The sequence below is a fragment of the Vulpes lagopus genome, chromosome 10, assembly GCF_018345385.1.
Source record: "Vulpes lagopus strain Blue_001 chromosome 10, ASM1834538v1, whole genome shotgun sequence".
Classification (NCBI taxonomy): Eukaryota; Metazoa; Chordata; class Mammalia; order Carnivora; family Canidae; genus Vulpes; species Vulpes lagopus.
This window is the reverse complement of record NC_054833.1, coordinates 35840321-35860927: the sequence shown is the minus strand read 5'-3', so window position 1 is coordinate 35860927 and position 20607 is coordinate 35840321. Positions and strand designations below refer to the sequence as shown.

At 38.9% G+C, this 20607-nt stretch overlaps 1 protein-coding gene across 10 annotated transcripts in view; it reads right to left on the bottom strand.

Annotated features, from left to right (window-relative positions):
• Positions 1 to 1258: 1258 nt before the first annotated feature.
• Positions 1259 to 20607, bottom strand: part of MSANTD2 (Myb/SANT DNA binding domain containing 2) — a 32258-nt gene continuing 12909 nt past the window's right edge. For 2 of the 10 annotated variants that reach the window (XM_041771349.1, XM_041771346.1), the window contains one exon: positions 9051 to 13049. In XM_041771349.1, coding sequence (XP_041627283.1) covers positions 13028 to 13049 — 22 coding nt within the window. In that variant the 3' untranslated portion in view covers positions 9051 to 13027. Of the gene's footprint in view, positions 2807 to 7308; positions 7370 to 8936; positions 13811 to 13857; positions 14005 to 20607 lie in introns of those variants that run through there. The other 8 variants (XM_041771341.1, XM_041771342.1, XM_041771343.1 and 5 more) reach the window with 8 other exon arrangements.

The following is a 20607-nucleotide window of genomic DNA, read 5'->3' as shown; positions in this document are numbered from 1 at the left end:
AATTCCCTAAGGCCCATCCCTACAGACTGTGCCCAGGGAGAAGAGATGCTACACTCAAATTCCAAGAATATTTATACTCCCCCTGAACTAGTATCCATTTTTAAAATTTGTTTTGGTAAGTAAGCTCTACAACCAATGTGGGGCTTGAACTCACAACCCCAAGATTAAGAGTCACGTGCTCTACCAATGGAGCCAGCCAGGCACTTCAACTAGCATCCATTTTTAGCAGCTCATATCAGAAAACAGCCAACTGCTTAAACTTAGACTAAAATGACATTAATAAAAGTCATCCCATTGACTAAAAGCACTCCAGCCATTCGAAAAATAAGCATCAACTAAGAGGTATCAGGATGAGAAAAATCACTGATTTGAGTCATTCAGGTTGTAGGAAGGAGAACATTTTTTTTTTATCAATATGCAATTTTATCTTCAATAGTATAAAAAATAGGGAAAATTATAGCTCTTACCTGGATTTGCAGTCCATCTAAAGTAGAGAACCTGAGAGATGTTGGGGCAGTCATTAAAGATAAATCACCAATCTAACAAGTCCCGGCCGTGAGACCAAAGTGACCCTTGACTGCTCTTCTAGGAAGCTCGTTGTTAGCCATGAGCACTAACCACTAAGTGGAGCACTAGGTGATGCAAAGAAATCCCCGAAAGGTCTAAATGAGATAGCTACTTTCCTAACGGACTAATACCTTACAACTTCCTTTTCTGTGCATCATTCAAAAAAGTTTTTGAATGTTTCTATTGGATCTTCTCTTTTTTTTTTTATAAACAGCATGATGACCACACTTCTCCACTTGTACTCTCATTTGAGAGAGCTGCCCTTGACTACTGAGTATAAAGATGAGGAATGAAAATCTCTTACTAATTCACGTACTTAGGGTCAGAAGGAACATCCCAGTCATTTAAAAAGAAAGAAGAAAGAAAGAAAGAAAGAAAGAAAGAAAGAAAGAAAGAAAGAAAGAAAGAAAGAAAGAAAGAAAAGAAAGAAAGAAAGAAAGAAAGAAAGAAAGAAAGAAGAAAGAGAGAAAGGGAGAAAAGAGAGAAAAGAGAGAAAGAAAAGAAAGAAAAAAAATGAAATGTCCAGTGACTTTGGTACTCTGACAAGAAATAATGATATTGGTCAGTGGGGTACAGAGAGTAAGTGAAGATATCCTATTCCCTTTGTTCTGTACATTCTCAGCAGAAAAGTCAGAGCACAGTCCCCAGTGCCAGTGAGACTATACCCTGCTACAAAAAGTTCAACTAGTACTCCAAGAGGTCAAGAATTACTTTAATATTTTTTTCTTAAAAAGTTTAAATGGCAACACAACTGTAAAGTTGGTACATCACAGAAACAAAGGTCTTTGCAGGCAACACTGATTGGGAATAGCAAAACACTTGGGTGGTGAAAAAAATGAGACTCTAAATTATATACAATCGTAGCTAAGGGTGATATTGAAAAACAGTCTTATTTACTGTGACTCAAGATTTAACTTGCCATTATCTATTGCTTATTTATTCAGGGTTGTAAATAATACTTATATAGAGACATAGAGATGTGTAAAAATGAAACATTGTGAAAAAAATACAATTTTTCAATTTCATATGAAACTCAAAGTATAAGTTTTGTCCAATATGGAATGTACCTACATTTGTTTATATCAGGGCTCTAAAATCCATTTAAAAATTGTTTTTTGTTTTTAAAAAAGAAAACAGCTGACCCACCATGCAAGTTCGCTGTATATCTTGCTTGCTCAAAATGAGCATTTTCAGGTGAGGTCTGTTTTTTTTTTTTTTTTCCTGCCCGAAGTCTAGTATGATTCTGTAGAAGTTGTACTGGCCCAATGGTGGTAAGAGTTCCCGTGAAGAGTCTGATGGCAGCATCTGGATGAGAGGCAGTCTGAGTAATGCCAAGTGAGTAGAGAAGAGGGAGGTAAGAGCCCAAATCCTTATGAAGGATGACATTCAGTTGTTAAATTTTAAGGGGTACCCAATGGCTTTTTCCAGGCACTCGACTAAAGAGCCAGCGGAAAGAAAATCCCTCTCTACTTCTACAAATTTGATATAGATGGATTTGGGGGAAATTCCGGGATCCACGATACAGTTCTGAGATAAAAACCCATTAATACCAACCCAATCTTTGCTGAAGGTTTTGGCATTTGCCTGGAAATGTAAAAATAAGCATTGCTGGAGAGTCCTGACCTCAGCAATCCCGAGGTAGCAATAGATTATTCGGGTGGGTTCGATTTCCACCTGTAATGAGGCTTGCGCTGAGAGGGTCTCCAAGTCAACCCGGCCCTCCTTTCCTGGGTCCAGAGGACGTCGCTCCAAGTGCGGTGAAGGGGGCCTCTCAATACATTCTTCGTAGCCAATGGCATAAAGGCCTGGACTTTTGGGAATGCCTCCTGGTAATAAATATTGAACCACGTTCCCACCAGTTGGTTTGGAATGGGCAATGGGTATCCAGTCAATTTCCATGTGCAGCTCCAGGCATCTAGCCTCACTAATGGTGATCTCTAAGAATTTGTAGTAAACATTTTTCCAGTTCATTTTCTGCACGCGGGTCATAATGATTCGTCCCTCGGGCTTCTCGGAGTTGAAGTACTCCCGGAGTCGCTTGCCAAGGGGCACCTGGGAGCTGATCTCAGCATAATGATAACGGATGTCCTCTTTCCAACGGGTGTTATAACCAATTCCAAAAATGGCCAGTTTATTAGAAAGATGAAGCCTTGAAAAGTCTGTCCAGCTCTGAAATAGTTCCCATTTCAATTGTACTGATTCCAAAATCTGTACAATGTTTTGCATGATGTCTCTCTTCCTAGAAAGAGAAATACAAAGTCAAATTCCTCAGGGATCAGCACGGTCCAACAGAACTTTCTGCATTGATGCAAATGTTCTAGATCTGTGCCATCCGATATAGTAGCCATTAGCACTTAAAATGTGACCAGTGTGAGTGACACAGGAGATTTTTAGTCATAACTGGAAATTACGGTTAAATAGTGGCTACCCTATTGGACAGTGCAGGTCTAGATAAACACAGCATTAAAATCTGAGAAATACTCTTTCCTAGGAAGTTTCTAGGAATTATTGATAAGCTGCTTACCATTACTTCTATAGTCTGGCTGTATTAAACTTAGTAACTATTGATATGTAAGACCCTAAGATTTCAGAAACCCAAGGATTGAGAATTTAAAATTTTTTTAATTTATTAATTCCAGTATAGTTAATATACAGTGTTATATTAGTGTCCGGTGTACAATATGGTGATTCAACACTTCCATACAACAGCCAGCGCTCCTCACAACAAGAGCCCTGCTTAATCTCCATCCCTCATTTCCTCCCCCCCATCCCCACTCCCCTCCGGGAGTCATCAGTGTGTTCTCTATAGTTAGAGTCTATTTCTTGCTTGGTCTCTCTCTCTCTTCTCCCTTTGCTTGTTTTTGTTTTTTTGTTTTGTTTTGTTTTGTTTTTGTTTTGTTTTGTTTTGCTTCTCAAGTTGTATGCAGTGAAATCGTATGGTATCTATCTTTCTCTGACTGACTTATAAAGTGGCTATTACAATGCATAGGATGGCCTTCAGACCTAAGTACCAAAAGCAGATGAAGGATGTTGTATTAAAAAAGCTATCCACTATTACTTAAAGTAATGAATAACTTAATTTCTAATCTGGAAATTCTTAAGAGTTCAGTTATTTTGACCCATTCATGCTTCCTGTAGGAAATGTACAACAGATTATGACTAATGACCTGATGCAGAAACAAAATGGTATTTTCTTCTATTTGTCTGAAATTCATTACTACTCCCAAATTTAGAAGAATGGTCAGTTAAGCACAGAATCAAGATCTGAGAATTCAGATGGAAAAGGTCTACATCAAGCTTAGGATTTAAAAGGGAAAAATGAATGAATGGAGACTACTCTAGAAAAAAAAATTGTTCTTAAGATTTTATTTACTTATTCGTGAGACACACACACACAGAGAGGCAGAGACATAGGCAGAGGGAGAAACAGGCTCTTTTCCCCGCAGGAGCCTGATATGGGACTCGATCCCAGGACCCCGGGATCATGACCTGAGCCAAAGGAAGATGCTCAACCACTGAGCCACCCAGGAGCCCCTAGAAAATATTTTCTAAAGGGGAACAAAAGTATAGAAATAATTTTGATTTGGATAGTAACAGGCAAAACATGCTGGGAAGTTCTTGTTTCACATGCTGCTTAACTCATATAATTCTTTTATTTTATTTTTTTATTTTTTTAAATTTTTATTTATTTATGATAGTCACAGAGAGAGAGAGAGATAGAGAGGCAGAGACATAGGCAGAGAGAGAAGCAGGCTCCATGCAGGGAGCCCGACGTGGGACTCGGTCCCAGGTCTCCAGGATCGCGCCCTGGGCCAAAGGCAGGCGCCAAACTGCTGCGCCATCCAGGGATCCCAACTCATATAATTCTGATACTTCATGATAACTCATGTGCTATATATGAGGGGATATGTAATTACAAGTTTGTTTCTCAGGTATGGCAAAACTTTGATATTGAAAGATTGAAGTCTGTTAAATATTAACCTAGCAACAGTCTCTTACGGTTTATAACGTTACAAGTTTGAGTTACAAAAATATTCAACGACCACCCTTATGTACAATCAAATGTAGGCAAGAGATGAGGAGGTATATGGTTGCTAACAGGTTCTTGGTAGGAGATAGATGCTTGAAAGTTTCATATTAAATCCTTGCATCTTGGGGGTGCCTGGGTGGCTCAGTTGGTTAAGCATCTGCCTTTGGCTCAGGTCATGATCTCAGGGTCCTGGGATTGAGCCCCGCATTGGGTTTCCTGCTCAGTGGGGAGTCTACTTCTCCCTCTGCCTCAGCCCCTCTCCTTCCCCTCCCTCTCCTCCTCCCCCTGCTTGTGTTCTCTCTCTTGCACTCTCTCCAATAAATAAATAAAATCTTAAAAAAAAAAAGAAAAGAAAAGAAAACAACATAAATCCTTGTATCCTCTAGGGGGAGAGTTTGGGGAACAAACTGGGGGAAGCTTCCACATAGTCATTTTCAATCTGTCCTCTTAACACTCTTTGGCTTTCTTTGCAAGATGACAAGAGGCTAAGATTTTGTTATCTGCTGCTGCTTGGAGCCAAAGACTGCCCTAGACTCCTCTTCCACTCTTTAGTTTGTTATGAAAGTTCTCAAGCTTTGGAGTGGCCATCAAGATGAAATCACTGCATTTCTGGAGAATTGTTTTTCTTCTCAGAGTACACAAAGGCACTCAGTGATTGCTAATGTTTAGCTTGGTGTTCATGAGGTGAAGATATAGGACCGTGCTTCTGCATGAATGCTTTAAAGAAAAGCTCTCTTTTGTAGCCACCCTGCTTCCTCATCCTCTTTTGAAATGCTACACTGATCACAAGGACTAGGCTAAGGAGTTGAGATGGACGGCAGAGATTTTCATCTGTTCTGCTCACTGATATATCACAATGCCTGACATAAAGTAGGCACCTGACAAATAAACATTGGCTAAATGAGATTAGGTGACTCTTCTTTATGGATGAAGGATGGTATATTTTAACTACAGGCTATGTCCACTAGCTCAGGCTAATCCCACCTATACTTAGAGGGGAAAAAAAAAAATCCAATGCCCAGATGGAATTATCTTACTCAGCACTCTCCTAGCCCTAAATAATCAATAAGGAACAGTTCTGAAGAAACTTGCACTGGAAAATAAATGGCCTAATAAGAACCACTAAAATCTCTCACTATGTGAGCTAGAACCTGGAGAGCAAAGCTGTCTATTTCTATGAAACCTGTCAGTGTCTTGCCCTGCTGCTCTGATGCCAACCTGAAGATCCCTGGGCCTAAGACTCATCACATTTTCAAAACTATGGAGCACAGTGAAAATGAGACCCAGTTATTTAAATGGCTCTAGAGAACTGTCTATTTTATATTTTAGTTCCTGATTTCTAAAGTTCCAACCACGGGAAAAGTGCAGATGGTTTGAGGGTGACACTAATTCTGTGAGGTCTGAGTTCACATCAACTGGGCCTCCCCTGTAGTGAAACGAAGTGGTGGTGAAAGGACGAGTGGGATGTTTTAGTGAAGGAGAGACAATGGCCTTTTTGGGGACTAGGGGTTTGAAGGTAGGGACTAGTAATAATGCATCTTTAAAAATATTCATCAAAGTTTCCCTTCCTTTGGGACATTCTGATGTCACAATTTGAAAACAGACCCATTTCCTAACAAGAGATGGCCTCAGTAAAACCTACTGACTTGAGTCATAAACTTTTTTGAGGGGTAGGGAGTGGTTATAATTTTAAGGAATAATCCTGGATCCCTAAACTTTCACCCTCTCCCCAGATAAGGGAGCAGCTGGTACTCTGGTCCCACAGATACTCTGAAGACAGTAGCATTCTCAAAGCAGGTGGTGGTGGTGGTGTTTTGCTCAGTGAAAACCACAGTTTCCTTTTCATATTGCTTGTTGCTTATCATACCACCTTGCCTGTTCTCCTTTTTTTCCACCATATCCCTCAAACATCAAGATCACATATGTGGAATGAAATACAGAAAGGAAAAAAAAGGGGGGGGTGCTATCAATGCTTCCAGGTGACCAGGTGGGGAAAAAAAAATGGTGTTCCTGTACTTTTCCCATAAATTTATCTTTCAATATATTTGTTTCATACATTTAATCAGGGACTTCCTTAAAGTTAAGGAATAATTTCCTTAAAGTTATTGAAAAGAACCACAAACACAGTATCACTGAAACCCAGACACCTGTGCTATCCTTACAGAAGAGATACTGCTGAGGGAGGGGGATCAGGTGAAGTAGCTAGCCAGTGGAAGGAGCCTGGCCCCAGACTTCATCTTTCTTCTGGCAACTGCTTTCTTTTCCAAATGTATAAAAAGGCTACCTACAAACTTGCTTTTTGATCCCCAAAGTGTAATATCATAAGGAAATGTAAGTGCTCCTCTGGCCCTCCTGTCACCTCACCCAACCCCAGCTAAACTCAGGGCCATTTTTGTGCTATAATTAAACACCTACATATCTACATCCGCATACAGGGAAGCACCATCAACAAATTTATTTTTGTGTAATACATTTATTTCTTTATGTTGTATACAAAATCCTCAACATTTTAGATTAAATACTGGCAAATGTAAGCTAAGAGGACGAGAAGAAGTGAGTACACTTGCTCCCTCAGTGGTACGGCAGTTACTTTCCATACGTGCCTACAGTTACTTTCCATACATGCCTAATGACAGCAGTGACTTTCTAGGTCTTCCCAACAGTCATTAAATTTAGGTAAATACACTTTGTAGAAAGAAGCATCTACTTACTGTGCTTCTTCAGAAGACTCTTGTTTTATTTTTAATGTTCTCTTTGTGACAGGTATTTCATCTGAAAAGCAAGGTTTTTGAAACAGATTATATTTTTCTAAGTAGCATACATTTAGGCAGAGAAGTAACTGTGTTGACTGTTCATCCCATACTTTTCAATGCAAGGCTGTAATTGTAGTGTCAAACTCTGTCCAATGCCAGATTTATAAATATAACTCTTTTATAATGAGATGCATACATTTATATGCAAGATCAGAAACCAGCTCTACAAGTATAAAATTCTTCAAGGTCACCCGTGGATTGCTAGCTAGGAGCTTAAAGCTTAATTTCACTGCAAACATGATTTTTAAAGGAACGAGAATGAAAAACGATTCTCTTCTATTTAGATTTTCTGTGTAGGTTTTACAGGGCAATTTTTCCCCCAGTATCATGATCAATATACTCTGGACATTCTTTTTTCCCTAAGGTTTGGGTGACTTAACTCTTTAGGGCAAAACTCCCAGTAATGGGATGCCAAAGCAACTTAGACCTTATTACCTTAGAAATTAAAAGGCAGCAATCACTTGGCATCAGCCCTTTTTATTCTTCCAATCTTTACATTGCGTTACTCTTACAGTTTTATAGCCTTTCTTCTCTCCCTTCCAATATTGAGAGATTTTTTTTAATAGCATTTGTAGGAGATATTAGCATTTAATCCTTTTTCTTTTCAATTAGCATTTCTTTATCATCAGAAATTCTATGAAATGGTGCCTATGGATTTTTATCTTAAGCTAGGAAAGCACATTTAGAGTGCCAATCCTACTTATACTTCCTTGGAGGTTGCCTGAGCAACTCACTGAGGAGTCGGAACATTTACTTAGAAGTGAACACTCATCACATGACTTGCTATCAAAGCACAGTGGCTGCAGCAGAAACTGGATTTGGACTTCCAAAGTATGAAAATCCAAACTGGAGCGTTTGTTGCAAAAAGAAACAACAAATATTAGGCCACCCCAGTTTGGACTTGACGGCCAGGAGTTTTGTTTTCCATCTTTAATGCTAAGTCTAAATAATTCCAGCTACTGCTTGGATGCGATCCTTCATGAATTGTGAAGGAGTATGATCACTGACAAAATTCAAAAGCAGCTCTTTTCAAGATAAAATGAGGCTTCTCTTCCTTTTTTTGTTTTGTTTTGTTTTGTTTTGTTCAGACTCAAGTCTGGCTGGGGACCTTTTCCAAATCATAAAGAGAAAAGTATTTGGAATAAAGGAAGGAAAAGATACTCATGAGCAGTTGAACCAAGAGTTAACATTCTTGGCAGCTGTCTTAGAACCAAGGATATGCAGGATATTTTAAACTGCTTAGGATTCCACCTGCCACTGATTAGGAATTCTGTGTCTTTAGGACTTTTGCTGGTACCCAAATCCAAATGACCAACACCAAGCACCTGTTGGCAATTTAGGGCTAAACCAACGATGACCAAATTGCCCCCCAAGTAAGGCTGGCTGTGTGCCTGATGCTGACAATGGGAACGGTACCAGAAGAAATGACAGATACTAAGTACAGGTGCATATATAAAGGTGTACACACATACACACACACACACACACACGCACACGTTAAGTATCATATATATTGGCTTTCTTACCCAATTCCTGATCTGTTGGATAACCATGGAGATCCTGACTGTGGTTTCCCCAGTCCTCCTGTGGATACTCCTCCATAGTGCTGCCATCTGACTCCAGCTCCTGGTACAAGCCACTACTGTTAATAAGTACAGGCTGGCAGGGCTGAGCATCCCATCCTCCCTGACCAAACACCTGTTCCAACTGTTCAAATGTGTAACTGCTCTTTCTTTTCCCAACACCATGTTCTTTCACCCGACTGTAACACCTGCGAAGGGTCTAAGACACAAAGTCTTTTGTTATTCCTTTAAAGCTGTACTTCCTCTTCCAGGTACGGACCACAGATATTAATTACTATGAGACAGACACAGACAGACAAACAAAGACACATTGTTACAGGAATGCTAGATTTCAAATTCATTATTATTATATTAGAAAAAAAAACTAATTTAGCATTTACTCAAACAGGTTATAATTCAAACAATTATTTTGCAATTAATTATCCATTTAACAACAAGAAACATTACAACATTATTGCATGTACCCCATACACATATATTTTTATACCCCCACCCCCCCCTTTAAAAAGAATAAGAAAAAAAAAAAAAAAAGAAAACAAGAAATACCAGCCAGCCAATAGGATGCACACCTGCCACAGAAGAGAAAGAGCTGCTATTGTGCCCAGAATTTGGAAAAAGTGAGGGAAGGGAGGACAGAAAGAAGAATTTCCCAAAGCAAAGAATATAACCTTCCTTACGCTTAAGAAGGAAAACAGAGTAAAAAGCAATGCCTCAATGAATCAGCTAGTAAAACATATTATTTACAAAGTCTGTAGTCCTTACTAACTTACTCTGTCTTTAGGGAAGTTGCTAAAATTTGAAGGAAGTCAAGTCAATTATGCTACAGATCCCTAGTCTCAAACATCAACCATCAAGAAACAACACACTACTTTCTACAGTGAAAGATCAGCCAATACTCATCCATTCTATCAACTCAAACTGCCAGCTAAACAAACCAACAAAGGAGGCCAATAATCTCCTTTTTTGTTGGGGGGGGGGGAGTGAGGTGGAGGGGTATCATTTCATTTCTTCCTCTGCCTTGTGCCACACAACAAATAAAAATCACTACTTGAGTCCACAGAGAAAACCTGGATGATTTTATTATCTTGCACAACCCTTCCATTTTCATCTTGGTCTTGTAATGAGTACTTCTGATCATTTGCCCAGTTTTGTTAATTAATGGTAGATCTTAATTCTGTCTTACATGATTTTTTAAAGGATAAATCATGGACTTAGTCCTGGCATCCAAATTTAGTTAGTGCTACCCAGTGTCTATACCATCTCTGCTCCTCTTGCTCCTTCTAATCTCCCTTCTACTTCACTGGATTTCATTCAGAGTTTTCTTGAGAGACAAGACCTTTTCTCCTTGATGGCTCCCAAATATTTTCTAACTCAACTGTGCAAAACCAGCTCACCTCAGACTTAATTTATATGCATTAGCCAGACTGTAAGTTTCTCCTAAACGTGAGATTACTTTCCACTTTCCATAAGCCAATATATCACATATTCTCACCAAACTAAACCAACTCTTAATAATCTTTACAGAGCCTCCATGAAAGTTCCATATCTACAAATCACAGTTGACAAACGACAAGAAGACACTGTCAAATACTTTGCAGATCTGTCCCCTGAGAACAGAAATCCAGATGGGCAAAAGGAATAATAAAAGCATGACACATAGGATGATCTTCCTCAGACATAAACACAGCCGTGATTAGTTACCCCACCTGAAAACCAGACAGTCTACCCCCTGCATAAGCACCTGCCTTTCTCCCTTTCTAGAGAGCTCTTCTGGTGCCTCAAATGATGCCTTAAAGAACTGAGATTTCTGATTAATGCACTCTTAAAAAAAGTGTTCCCTCTTTGCCTTTGTAAAACATAGTTACAACTACATAACACAAAACTTTCTAGAAAAAAATCAGACATGAACTTGGGAAATGTGTCTCAGGGCAACCCTTCCAATGGAAGGAGGCATATGCCTGCAGCAGATCTCATTTGACTTTCTATATATTCCCCTTTCCCAGTGCCCTCTGCCCTCCTTGCAGGGATTGGAATTTGAATTGCAAACATCTCCTGCCAATTTATTTTTATCTCACAATGTCTAGCTGCTGCCTCCAAGAACATCCCAACCACTCTTTTCAACTGCTCCAAGGACCGTACATGGAGAGTCCCGGCCGTGTCCCTTTCACCCTTCCAAGGCCATAAATGGAGATGCCACTGCTCACTTCTGACTGGCTGCCTAGAGAAAAGCATGCAGCACACCAAAGAGCCCAGTCAGATCTGTCACTAAGGGTTATTTCAGAAGTCAAGAAATAAAACTGATGTTCCTTTGAAGAAAGGTGCCACGGTTATCAGGATGGGATAGAGGCATAAACAAAGTCACCAATCTCTGACAATATACATGGTGGGAAACCACAGAAAAGATTTATTTTCTCTGAAACCACCAAATTGAGCTTGAAATTTTAATTGGCTTATGTAATTGTGAATGAGGAAACTACCAATATCTAATGATTTTAGATAATGGAAGAACAGTCAGATGATGTATATTTCATCAAAAAAGGCTAAAAGATCTTGCCACCTCTTTCATCATGTACTTTTGTAATACACTTTGATAGTGTAATATGCTGATATGTAAAATATCTATCAGGGGCCTGGAAGACAAATGTTTAGTAATTCCTAAATCTGTATGATAGGAATTCACTATATTGAAATCCTGTTGAAAGGATTTCCAAATTGATTTAACTCTCTTAAGACATAAATACACATAAGAGGTACCTTCTGGGTTCAGTAAAAGATCCACAGATCCAAGGAGAAGCTGTTTGGATAGGACACATCAACTAAGATAGAGAAAAAAAAAAAGTGAGAACTCAAACGTGAACTTGACCACCACTACAGGAGACACTGGAATTCAGTGAAACTGCAGGGACTTTAGAAACAGATAAAAGGAGCATATGGAGACCTTCCAATCAGAAAAAGTTACACTTCCCACGCTCTAAATGATGAACCAAAGCAGGCAATTAAATGACTGTGTGTCTGTGTCAACAGTCCTAAATAAGCCAACTTAAAAACCTACTCTAAATCTGAGATTAAGAGAACGCTCCAGAATCTAGGAAAAACAAAGTCTCACCTCCCATTTCAGACAGCCATGCCAAACCCAACAAGAATCTCAGTTTAGCCTACTTGGAAGGCCATTTCCTACTCAACACAAATACCTTACTTCCCTTCCTTCTTTCTTTACCTCATTCGTCTTAGAAAGGTGCGGTAATTTAATGTCTAGCATTTATTTTTTTAATTAAGATCTAGGTGGTGGGGGGCAGAGAACGGGGAAAGAATCTGCTTAAAATTATTAAAGACTAGTCTATTAACAATTGAAAAGAATAATATTATCCTTATTGGCTAGAAATTTCCATGGTAAATCAATCTTACAATCTCACTGGGGAAGAGGAGTGAGGTAACACTGTTATCTTGAATGAAGTCAGAGGGATAGAGGTCAGGAGGAGTCAAGAAAATCTGGAAAGAAGAACTAAAGCATAGGTAACAACTAGATCAGGCGGTCAAACCAGAGGAGTTCCTAGGGAACCGATTTGGAAGAAATGCCAAGTGTTTAATGATTCCGACAGGAAAAGCACCAGAGAGAAGACTAAAGGTTGTCCCATTACCAAAGCAGGGAGAAAAATAGGTGGCTGACAACTGATAATTTACAGACAGAGCGAAAGTTTTATCAAAGTGTAAGATTGGAGTGAAAGGAAATGAAAGAATAAAGATGACATTCATTGTGGATGAATGTAAGGGGGGGAGGGTCTGGGGGGGAGGGGAGCAGGTAAACAAAGGCAGGAGTCTTAGATTGGCAGGATTGGGGATTTAACGGCAGCAATGCAGAGAGAGACCCAAGGTTACAGTACACGTAACATTAAATACAGTGCACAATGCAGCTATCTTGCCAAAGTAAGTAAATCCAGTATTGGGTTGTATAAGCAGAGGAATCACATGTAAGCTATGAAGGTGGCTCTTCCTCTCTATTCAGCATCGGTGAGGCCACAGCTGGAGCACAGCATTCAGTTCTGGGCATCGAACCAGCTACAAGAGAGGGAAATTGTAGAGTTCAGAAAAGGGTAAATAAAATAATGAAAGGCTTGGAAAATAAGATCTATCAGCAGGGCCAGTGGTTTCATCAAAGCCCTTCCTGACATTATATAAGCTACTTTGGAGGGGGGAGTGGTAAAAACAAGGTCTCTTCCATTTCAGTGTCCTCCAATCCCTCGCTGACTTTCAGGAAGTAGAAGGAATTGAATCCTTCCCTGGTGTAGCAAAGTAGGGAAGCAAATGAAATAAATCATATGGGCATATGCCAACCAATTCTGCTACTGGCTCAATCATTTTCTCAAAATTTGCCCCATTGCATATAATCATAAGATAATCACCATGACAAAACCACTGTTCTCATAGAACTGACTGCAGGTGGGGCAGGGTCTATATAATGAGGAACAGAAATAAGGCTTAATAACTATATAAATGTGTTGTTTAGAAAACACTGGCATGATCAGTCTAAGATGTCAGATGAAAAATAAAGTCAAACTGCAAGGCAGGACAGCTTAGTTATTATAGCAGGAAACAATGTTATAAGAAAAAACAAGCAGTGAAACAGATTTTCAAAGGCAGTTGTCAAACTGGACATCCTAGGAATGGATTACATAGTTGATCTTAACCCTCTGGCAACTAAATATAAATTTGAGACTTTTTTAACCTGAATGATTACATAAAGAATATACTTATTTACAGTCCAAGTCTTAAAAATCACATATTATATTTCACAAGAGATAGGGGAAATTATCCTGGGGGCAAATCTCCAATGACTAATTGTTTATAAAAGTGTTAAAAACAATACCTCAGCCTAAGATGTGTATTTTGTAGCAAAAAAGTCTTTGTGAAATATATCTATCTTCTTTCTTCCTTTAAAGTTACTGCTTTAGGGGCACCTGGGTCTCTCAGTGGTTGAGCGTCTGGTCCTGGGATCAAGTCCTGAATCGGGCTCCCCCTGGGGAGCTGCCTATGTCTCTGTCTCTCTCTCTCTTTCTCTGTGTCATAAATAAATAAATAAATAAATAAATAAATAAATAAATAAAACATTGCCTTTGGCTCAGGTCATGATCTCCCAGGATTGAGCCCCACATCAGGCTTTCTGCTCAGCCGGGGAGCCTGCTTCTCCTTCTGGCCCTCTCCCAACTTGTACTCACATTCTCTCTCTCTCAAATAAGTAAATAAATTCTTAAATAATTTATTGCTTTATTGTAACTGTTACAACTAGTTGCTCTTAGTTAATGAGGCAACAACAACAAAAAAAATCACTGAATTTATTGCAATATCTTGTAGAGAGAGTCAAAATTTCTTTAGCTAGCTTTAGTTTTTTACTGTGAGCACAAAAGGTGGAAAATTTTTAAAAACCTGAAAGAGGAGACATGAGTAAATAAACACATTTCTGCACACAGTAAGAGGGATATTATGAGTACAGCATATATCACTGCATATGTGTGTATATTACACAGAGCTGTGACTAATGATTAGGAAGTCACTGGAGGCACAATCCATCTGGGGCCAGCAGAAGTTTTACTACCTATTTTCTTAGGTTCTCCAATATATCAAAATCTGGCAAACTGATTTGCCAGGCACCTAAATCCTTTAAAACCAAGCAACTCTAAATCCCAACAAATCAAAACCAAAACCAAAAATATAGCACTTGTTTCACACTCCCCCAGTCCTTAGCGCTACAGGGGAGGTTTTGGCAAGTGAAAGATATTTTTTTCTTAAATTTTCTTTTTCTTTTTCCTCTCCAGAATAGAGGTTCTTAACTTTTTTGGGTCATGGATCCCCTTCCCAGAAAAACACACATATAAAACTGTTCTATACAATTTTAAGGGGAACACAACTCTCTGAAAAGCCCATACAAGAACCTCACGTTCAGAAACTGCTGTATACCATGTTGTTGCTTCTTCCATAAAATACATCAGGTATTAGTTGGAAGTCCTAAAACAAGGTAGACTTAATTTGTGTATTAGGTTTTATAAGAGATTCTAAAAATTGGGACAACCAATTTACGTACAATTTAATCAGTTTGCTCCGTATCCTGTTCATTTAGATAAGGCAGCATTAATATTTCCTTCAGGAGGTAAATTAGTCAAAATCTTCTGCTTTTTGAAAGAAACAATTTCTAGCAGTAAAAACATATAAGGATATCAATTTATTTATCACAAAAATATAGCACTTTTCCCCCACCTGCTAGGGAGGAAATCTTTTTTCTGAAGTGGCAATCAGGCAATATTAAATGATTCATAAATTATGCCAATTATCTGTTCCAATTGAATCACAAAATATATGATCATTCATTACCTGATTCACTTACCAATACAGATGCTAAATAAACTACATAAGGTAACAACTTACAACAGGGAAATTCACCATCTAGAAACAAGTATAGGAAAGAAAGTCTTGACTACTTTCCTTAGTAGCCACAATGGCTAAGCTTTAGCATCTTCCCATTTTAATACTTTCTTTCTTTTTTTTTTTTTTTTTTTTTTTTTTATGATAGTCAGAGAGAGAGAGAGAGAGAGAGGCAGAGACACAGGCAGAGGGAGAAGCAGGCTCCATGCACCGGGAGCCTGACGTGGGATTCGATCCCGGGTCTCCAGGATTGCGCCCTGGGCCAAAGGCAGGCGCCAAACAGCTGCGCCACCCAGGGATCCCCCCATTTTAATACTTTCTAAAGCCCAAAGGGTCTCAAAGGAATAGGCACTATTTAGGCTATTTACACTATTTACACTAATTAGTCCTTAACCCAAGGGGACTAAGTCTGATCTATCATTCTGCTGAAATCATTCATATCATGGTCATCGATGTCTTAATTACTAAGAAAATGACCCTCAAACTTTGTCCTTAACTCACTGGAGCACTTGATACTATTTATTATCTGTCTATATCACCATCCTTGCGGGATAATCTCGTGGGTGAATGGAGCTGCCAAAAGCTCCAAGAGCAAACCAGGTTTCAGCTTCCAAAATATTATGGGCATTCTGAATGGAAAAGAACCTCAGAGATTATGTTAGTTCACCTTCCTCACTTAACAAATGAGAAGCCAAGGACCCAAGACAAATAGGTATTCCTTCAAAAGGAATTTGGTCAAAAAAAAAAAAAAAAAAAAAAGTCCCAAATGCCACTCACATAATGTGAATGTTCCCTAAGAGAACTATTCCCCTAGATCATAAACTCTGTGAGGTAGGAATTATGTCTGCCTAGTTCAGTTTCCCTGAGCCCAGAATACTGCCTATCACATAAGAGCTATATATTTATGTGTGTATATATACTTATTAGGTAAATGAATTAGGGTAATTTCTACATTGTAAACCACTAGCAGGATTATTTTTTTCTTGGCGAAGAAAATCAGGAAACTCCCCGTATAACCACTATGGCCTATTTTCTTTAGAGAATCGATAACTCCAAGGTAGGTAAGGCTCCTACTTGAAAAAAGCAGGAGCAAAAAAGGGTATAAAACACAAATACAGCTATAATTAGCAAAGCAAACTCCCTCTGTAACAAAAGGAATAACTGCAGAGGGCAAGGGCTATTTTAAAAATATCTACCATTCTGGTTTATATTTTTCCTTGGGTGGGGTCACTCACCAAAGAGAGCTCTGTCACTCTGTCCAAATATTATTATTACTTATGCCTTACAAATTACATAATATAATATTCAAGGATATAAAGTAGAATTCTGTCAAAGATAGAAAAGGAAAAAAGACTCAACTGTTCCCTGGATTCTGATAGGGTCAAACGGAAGAACGACCACCAGAAACCAAGACATCTTACCTCGCTGGAGCCCCAGTCTCTGTGGGGAACTGTCCAGGATTGATTTTATCAGCTCACACCGCATTCCAAATCTGGCTATGAATGACTCACTTTTGTGTCTATAACTGGGCAGTACTGTCTTCATGAGGGAGAGAGTCTTGCGTAGAACAAATAATTCAGGAAATTTTGATTCTGAGTATCAACTCTTCTAAGTTTCCTAGTTCCTCTATGCTAGCAGGTGAGGGTCCTATCCATTCAGACTATGCAGAAAAACCCTCAAGGAGGATAATACCAATTGTCAAAAACAAACATCTTCCATTGCTCAAGAAACTATATTCATATGACCATAAAGTTTTTAACCCTATACCATTGGTAAATCATAAGGGTGCTCATACAATATCTCCTATTGGTGGCAACACTGTACAAGCCATACCTAGTAAGTGTAGTCATGTTTAAGGGCTTCTCTGGGATACAAGAATCCTTCTAGGCATGAAATCCTCAAGTGCTTCTCTATTTAGAACAAGACAGGTCAAAAAATTAGGGCTTACCGAACTGCTTAACTATTTCAGACACAAGCAGCAACAGATAGTTAAGAGTCAAGGCAGCCACATACCACTATTTGCCTAGAACTTCTTCGGCATCCAAATGGGGGAAACATCAGTTGTTTGGCAAAGAATTAACCTGGATTAGGTTATTTTCATCTGACCTCCTACATCACTTCTGAAGTTGCTACATTAGCATCTCTGTTAAGTCTTTTTCTTAGTAATTCACACCCGGGGGCATCACCTCAAAGTGGTATTCAGATGATATTTAAAATGTTAACTTCTATTAATATGTGAGAACTAAACACTCAAGAGAATTATCTAAAATATTTCTAGGAGGGATCCCTGGGTGGCGCAGCGGTTTGGCGCCTGCCTTTGGCCCAGGGCGCGATCCTGGAGACCCGGGATCGAATCCCACGTCGGGCTCCCGGTGCATGGAGCCTGCTTCTCCCTCTGCCTGTGTCTCTGCCTCTCTCTCTATCTCTCTGTGACTATCATAAATAAAAAAATTAAAAAATTAAAAAATTAAAAAAAAATATTTCTAGGATAGTAGGGGAGAATCATTCATCTGTAAAGGCCTCCCATACCAACATCCCACACTGCACACTAATTGGTCCATAATCAACCATGTCTAACAATTAAAAACTACACATGTAAACACACACACGTGCACACACATTACAAAAATACCTCACACAGCTTTACCATTACCTTGTCCTGCTTCCAAACAAGGGGCACTTTCTACCAGCAATGAGACCAGTGTTTAGAAGGGGAATGGTGCAAAGCAGTTCGCCTCCCCCAAAATGGCCACCTCATTCCTTTCATGTGAACCATGAAAGTTCTGTAGTTATTTTCTAACTAAAAACTACCATCTATTATGCAAAGATAATCTATAATACAAATTCTTTCCATTAGTAAATTTTACATCTTTGGTTGTGACATCTAGACAAAATCATGGAAGAAATAAGGTTATTAGAAATCCTCCATCAAGGTATCTGGATACAAGCATTAGTCTTGACTGAATTTGGGATGAGATTCAGTCAATTGTTTTAAAAAGGGTAAATACTGGGGATCCTTGGGTGGTTCAGTGGTTTAGCACCTGCCTTCAGCCCGGGGCGTTATCCTGGAGTCCTGGGATCCCACATCAGGCTCCCTGCATGGGGCCTGCTTCTCCCTCTGCCTATGTCTCTGCCTCTCTCTGTGCGTCTGTCATGAATAAATAAATAAAATCTTAAAAAAAAGGGGGGGGGGTAAATACTGAATTAAAGTTGACCCTTGAACAACACAAATTTGAACTACAAGGGTCCACTTACATGTGAATTTTTTCAATTACATTACTGTAAATACATTTTCTTTTATGATTGTCTAACCATTCTTTTCTCTAGCTTATTTTAAGAATACAATATATAATACATATAACACAAAAAATATGTTAATTGCTCATATCATCAGTAAGTCTTCCAATCAACAGCAGGTTATTAGTAGTTAAGTTTTGGGGGAGTCAAAAGTTATAACCAGATTTTTGACTGTTAGGTGTCCTTAACCCTTATGTTGTTCAAAAGTCAACTGTACTTCAAAAAGTAGTGGGTTTTTTGCATTTACATGGTATAAACTACAGATCATAAATGCATGAAAAGAACACATCTTCATATGCTAACAGATATCCCATGAAAAACCTGAAAATAAGCATGTTTTAAGTTTATGCATCTGTCCTTGGGCAACCTGAACTTATATAGGAAGTTGTTAGAAAGAAATTCAGGTAATCATAAACACTTTTTATAGCTCATTTGGCTGCATTTTTATCTTATTCTTACCTTTATGAGGATTGCTAAAAGCAATAGCCATATGAAAAATGTAGTCTACAAAAATCAAACATTTTCCATATGTGGCTCAATGTCCTGTGCAATGAAGGTAAAAACCGTAACTACCACTTCTCTCAGTGCCTACTGTGTGCTGAGATTTGAACTAAGCAGTTTATATTTATTATTCCTAATTTTTACTGCTAAAAGAGAGGGTCCTAGGAAATAGCCTGTGGAGTCCGTGCAGCAGGCTCACTGAGGAAGGCTCTTGAAAACACCTCTGAGAGACTGACCGGAATAGGGTTGGGCAAAGTTGAAATAAGACACGGCTGCAACAGAGGCCTTGGCTAACCCAAAGTGGCATGTGGCAACTGGGATGACCCTTCAGAGTTGTCCTGAACTGGGGCAAGGTGGCTGTATGTTGAATTTCAGCACTGACCAGCCACTGGATTCAGGCTACCCCTGGAGAGGGAATCTAACCTTGGGAGAGGTAGCTCCCTTGGGCTAAGGGAACTTCCTTCCAGGAATTCAACTGGAAGCCCTGGCCAGTTATTTGTCCATGTGTGAGGGCGGGCAGATTAGCGTCTTATTCCTGGAGGGGTCTGCAGAGTGTATCCCATGTATATGAAAGATTTGTGATATATCCTTATTTATCTGAATCGTGAACTAAGGGAAAGGTAAGAGCTTATCCAAGGTCACTATCAGAACCTCGTTAACGTAAATTTCAGTTTCAAAGCTAAGATCTGGTGTTCCCCTCTTCGGTAGACATTGAAAAGTATAGAAAGTCACGGTGTTTACCTTTTTGCCATAATTGCCAGGATGTTTATACAGAGCTCATTTTATTTTTTCAGAGCTCATTTTAATATTTAGCAGAAGTAACCATATTCACGTGGGTTACTCCCTGCACTCTCCTATTTATTTTGTTTTTAGCTTTCTTCATATGCATATATACTTTTGGGGGGCACATTTACATTATATATTACAAACAGCCCATCTCATCCTCATCATCTCTAAGAAGAGTAAACCACTTACATATTAGGTGAACGATGGCAGCTTAGGTAATGGACATTCCATGGCCTCTTTTCGGTAAGCCACATCCTTACCTGCTTTTACTGCCAAAAAGTAATTCTACCTTTAAATCCTTCTGCAGTTCAAACTTACTTCCTTTAAGAGGAGTTGGTAGTTCAATAAATATCATCATTTATATAAAGATTTGAGCAAACTGAGTCTTTAACAATAAAAGCCTTATTTATGTTTCAATACCTGTTGTCTTTCTTGAGACTTCCAAATCAGATCTTTTTCACTGTGCTTATAATCTCAGGACACCATGAATTATCTGCAAGGATTTGAAAACTTCTGTTTTCCTTCCGTGATAAGTAACATGTATGAGCATAATAACATCCATCTGTGTTGCTATGTGTTTTGGCTATTGCATTTGATTGTTTATGATCACACTGTT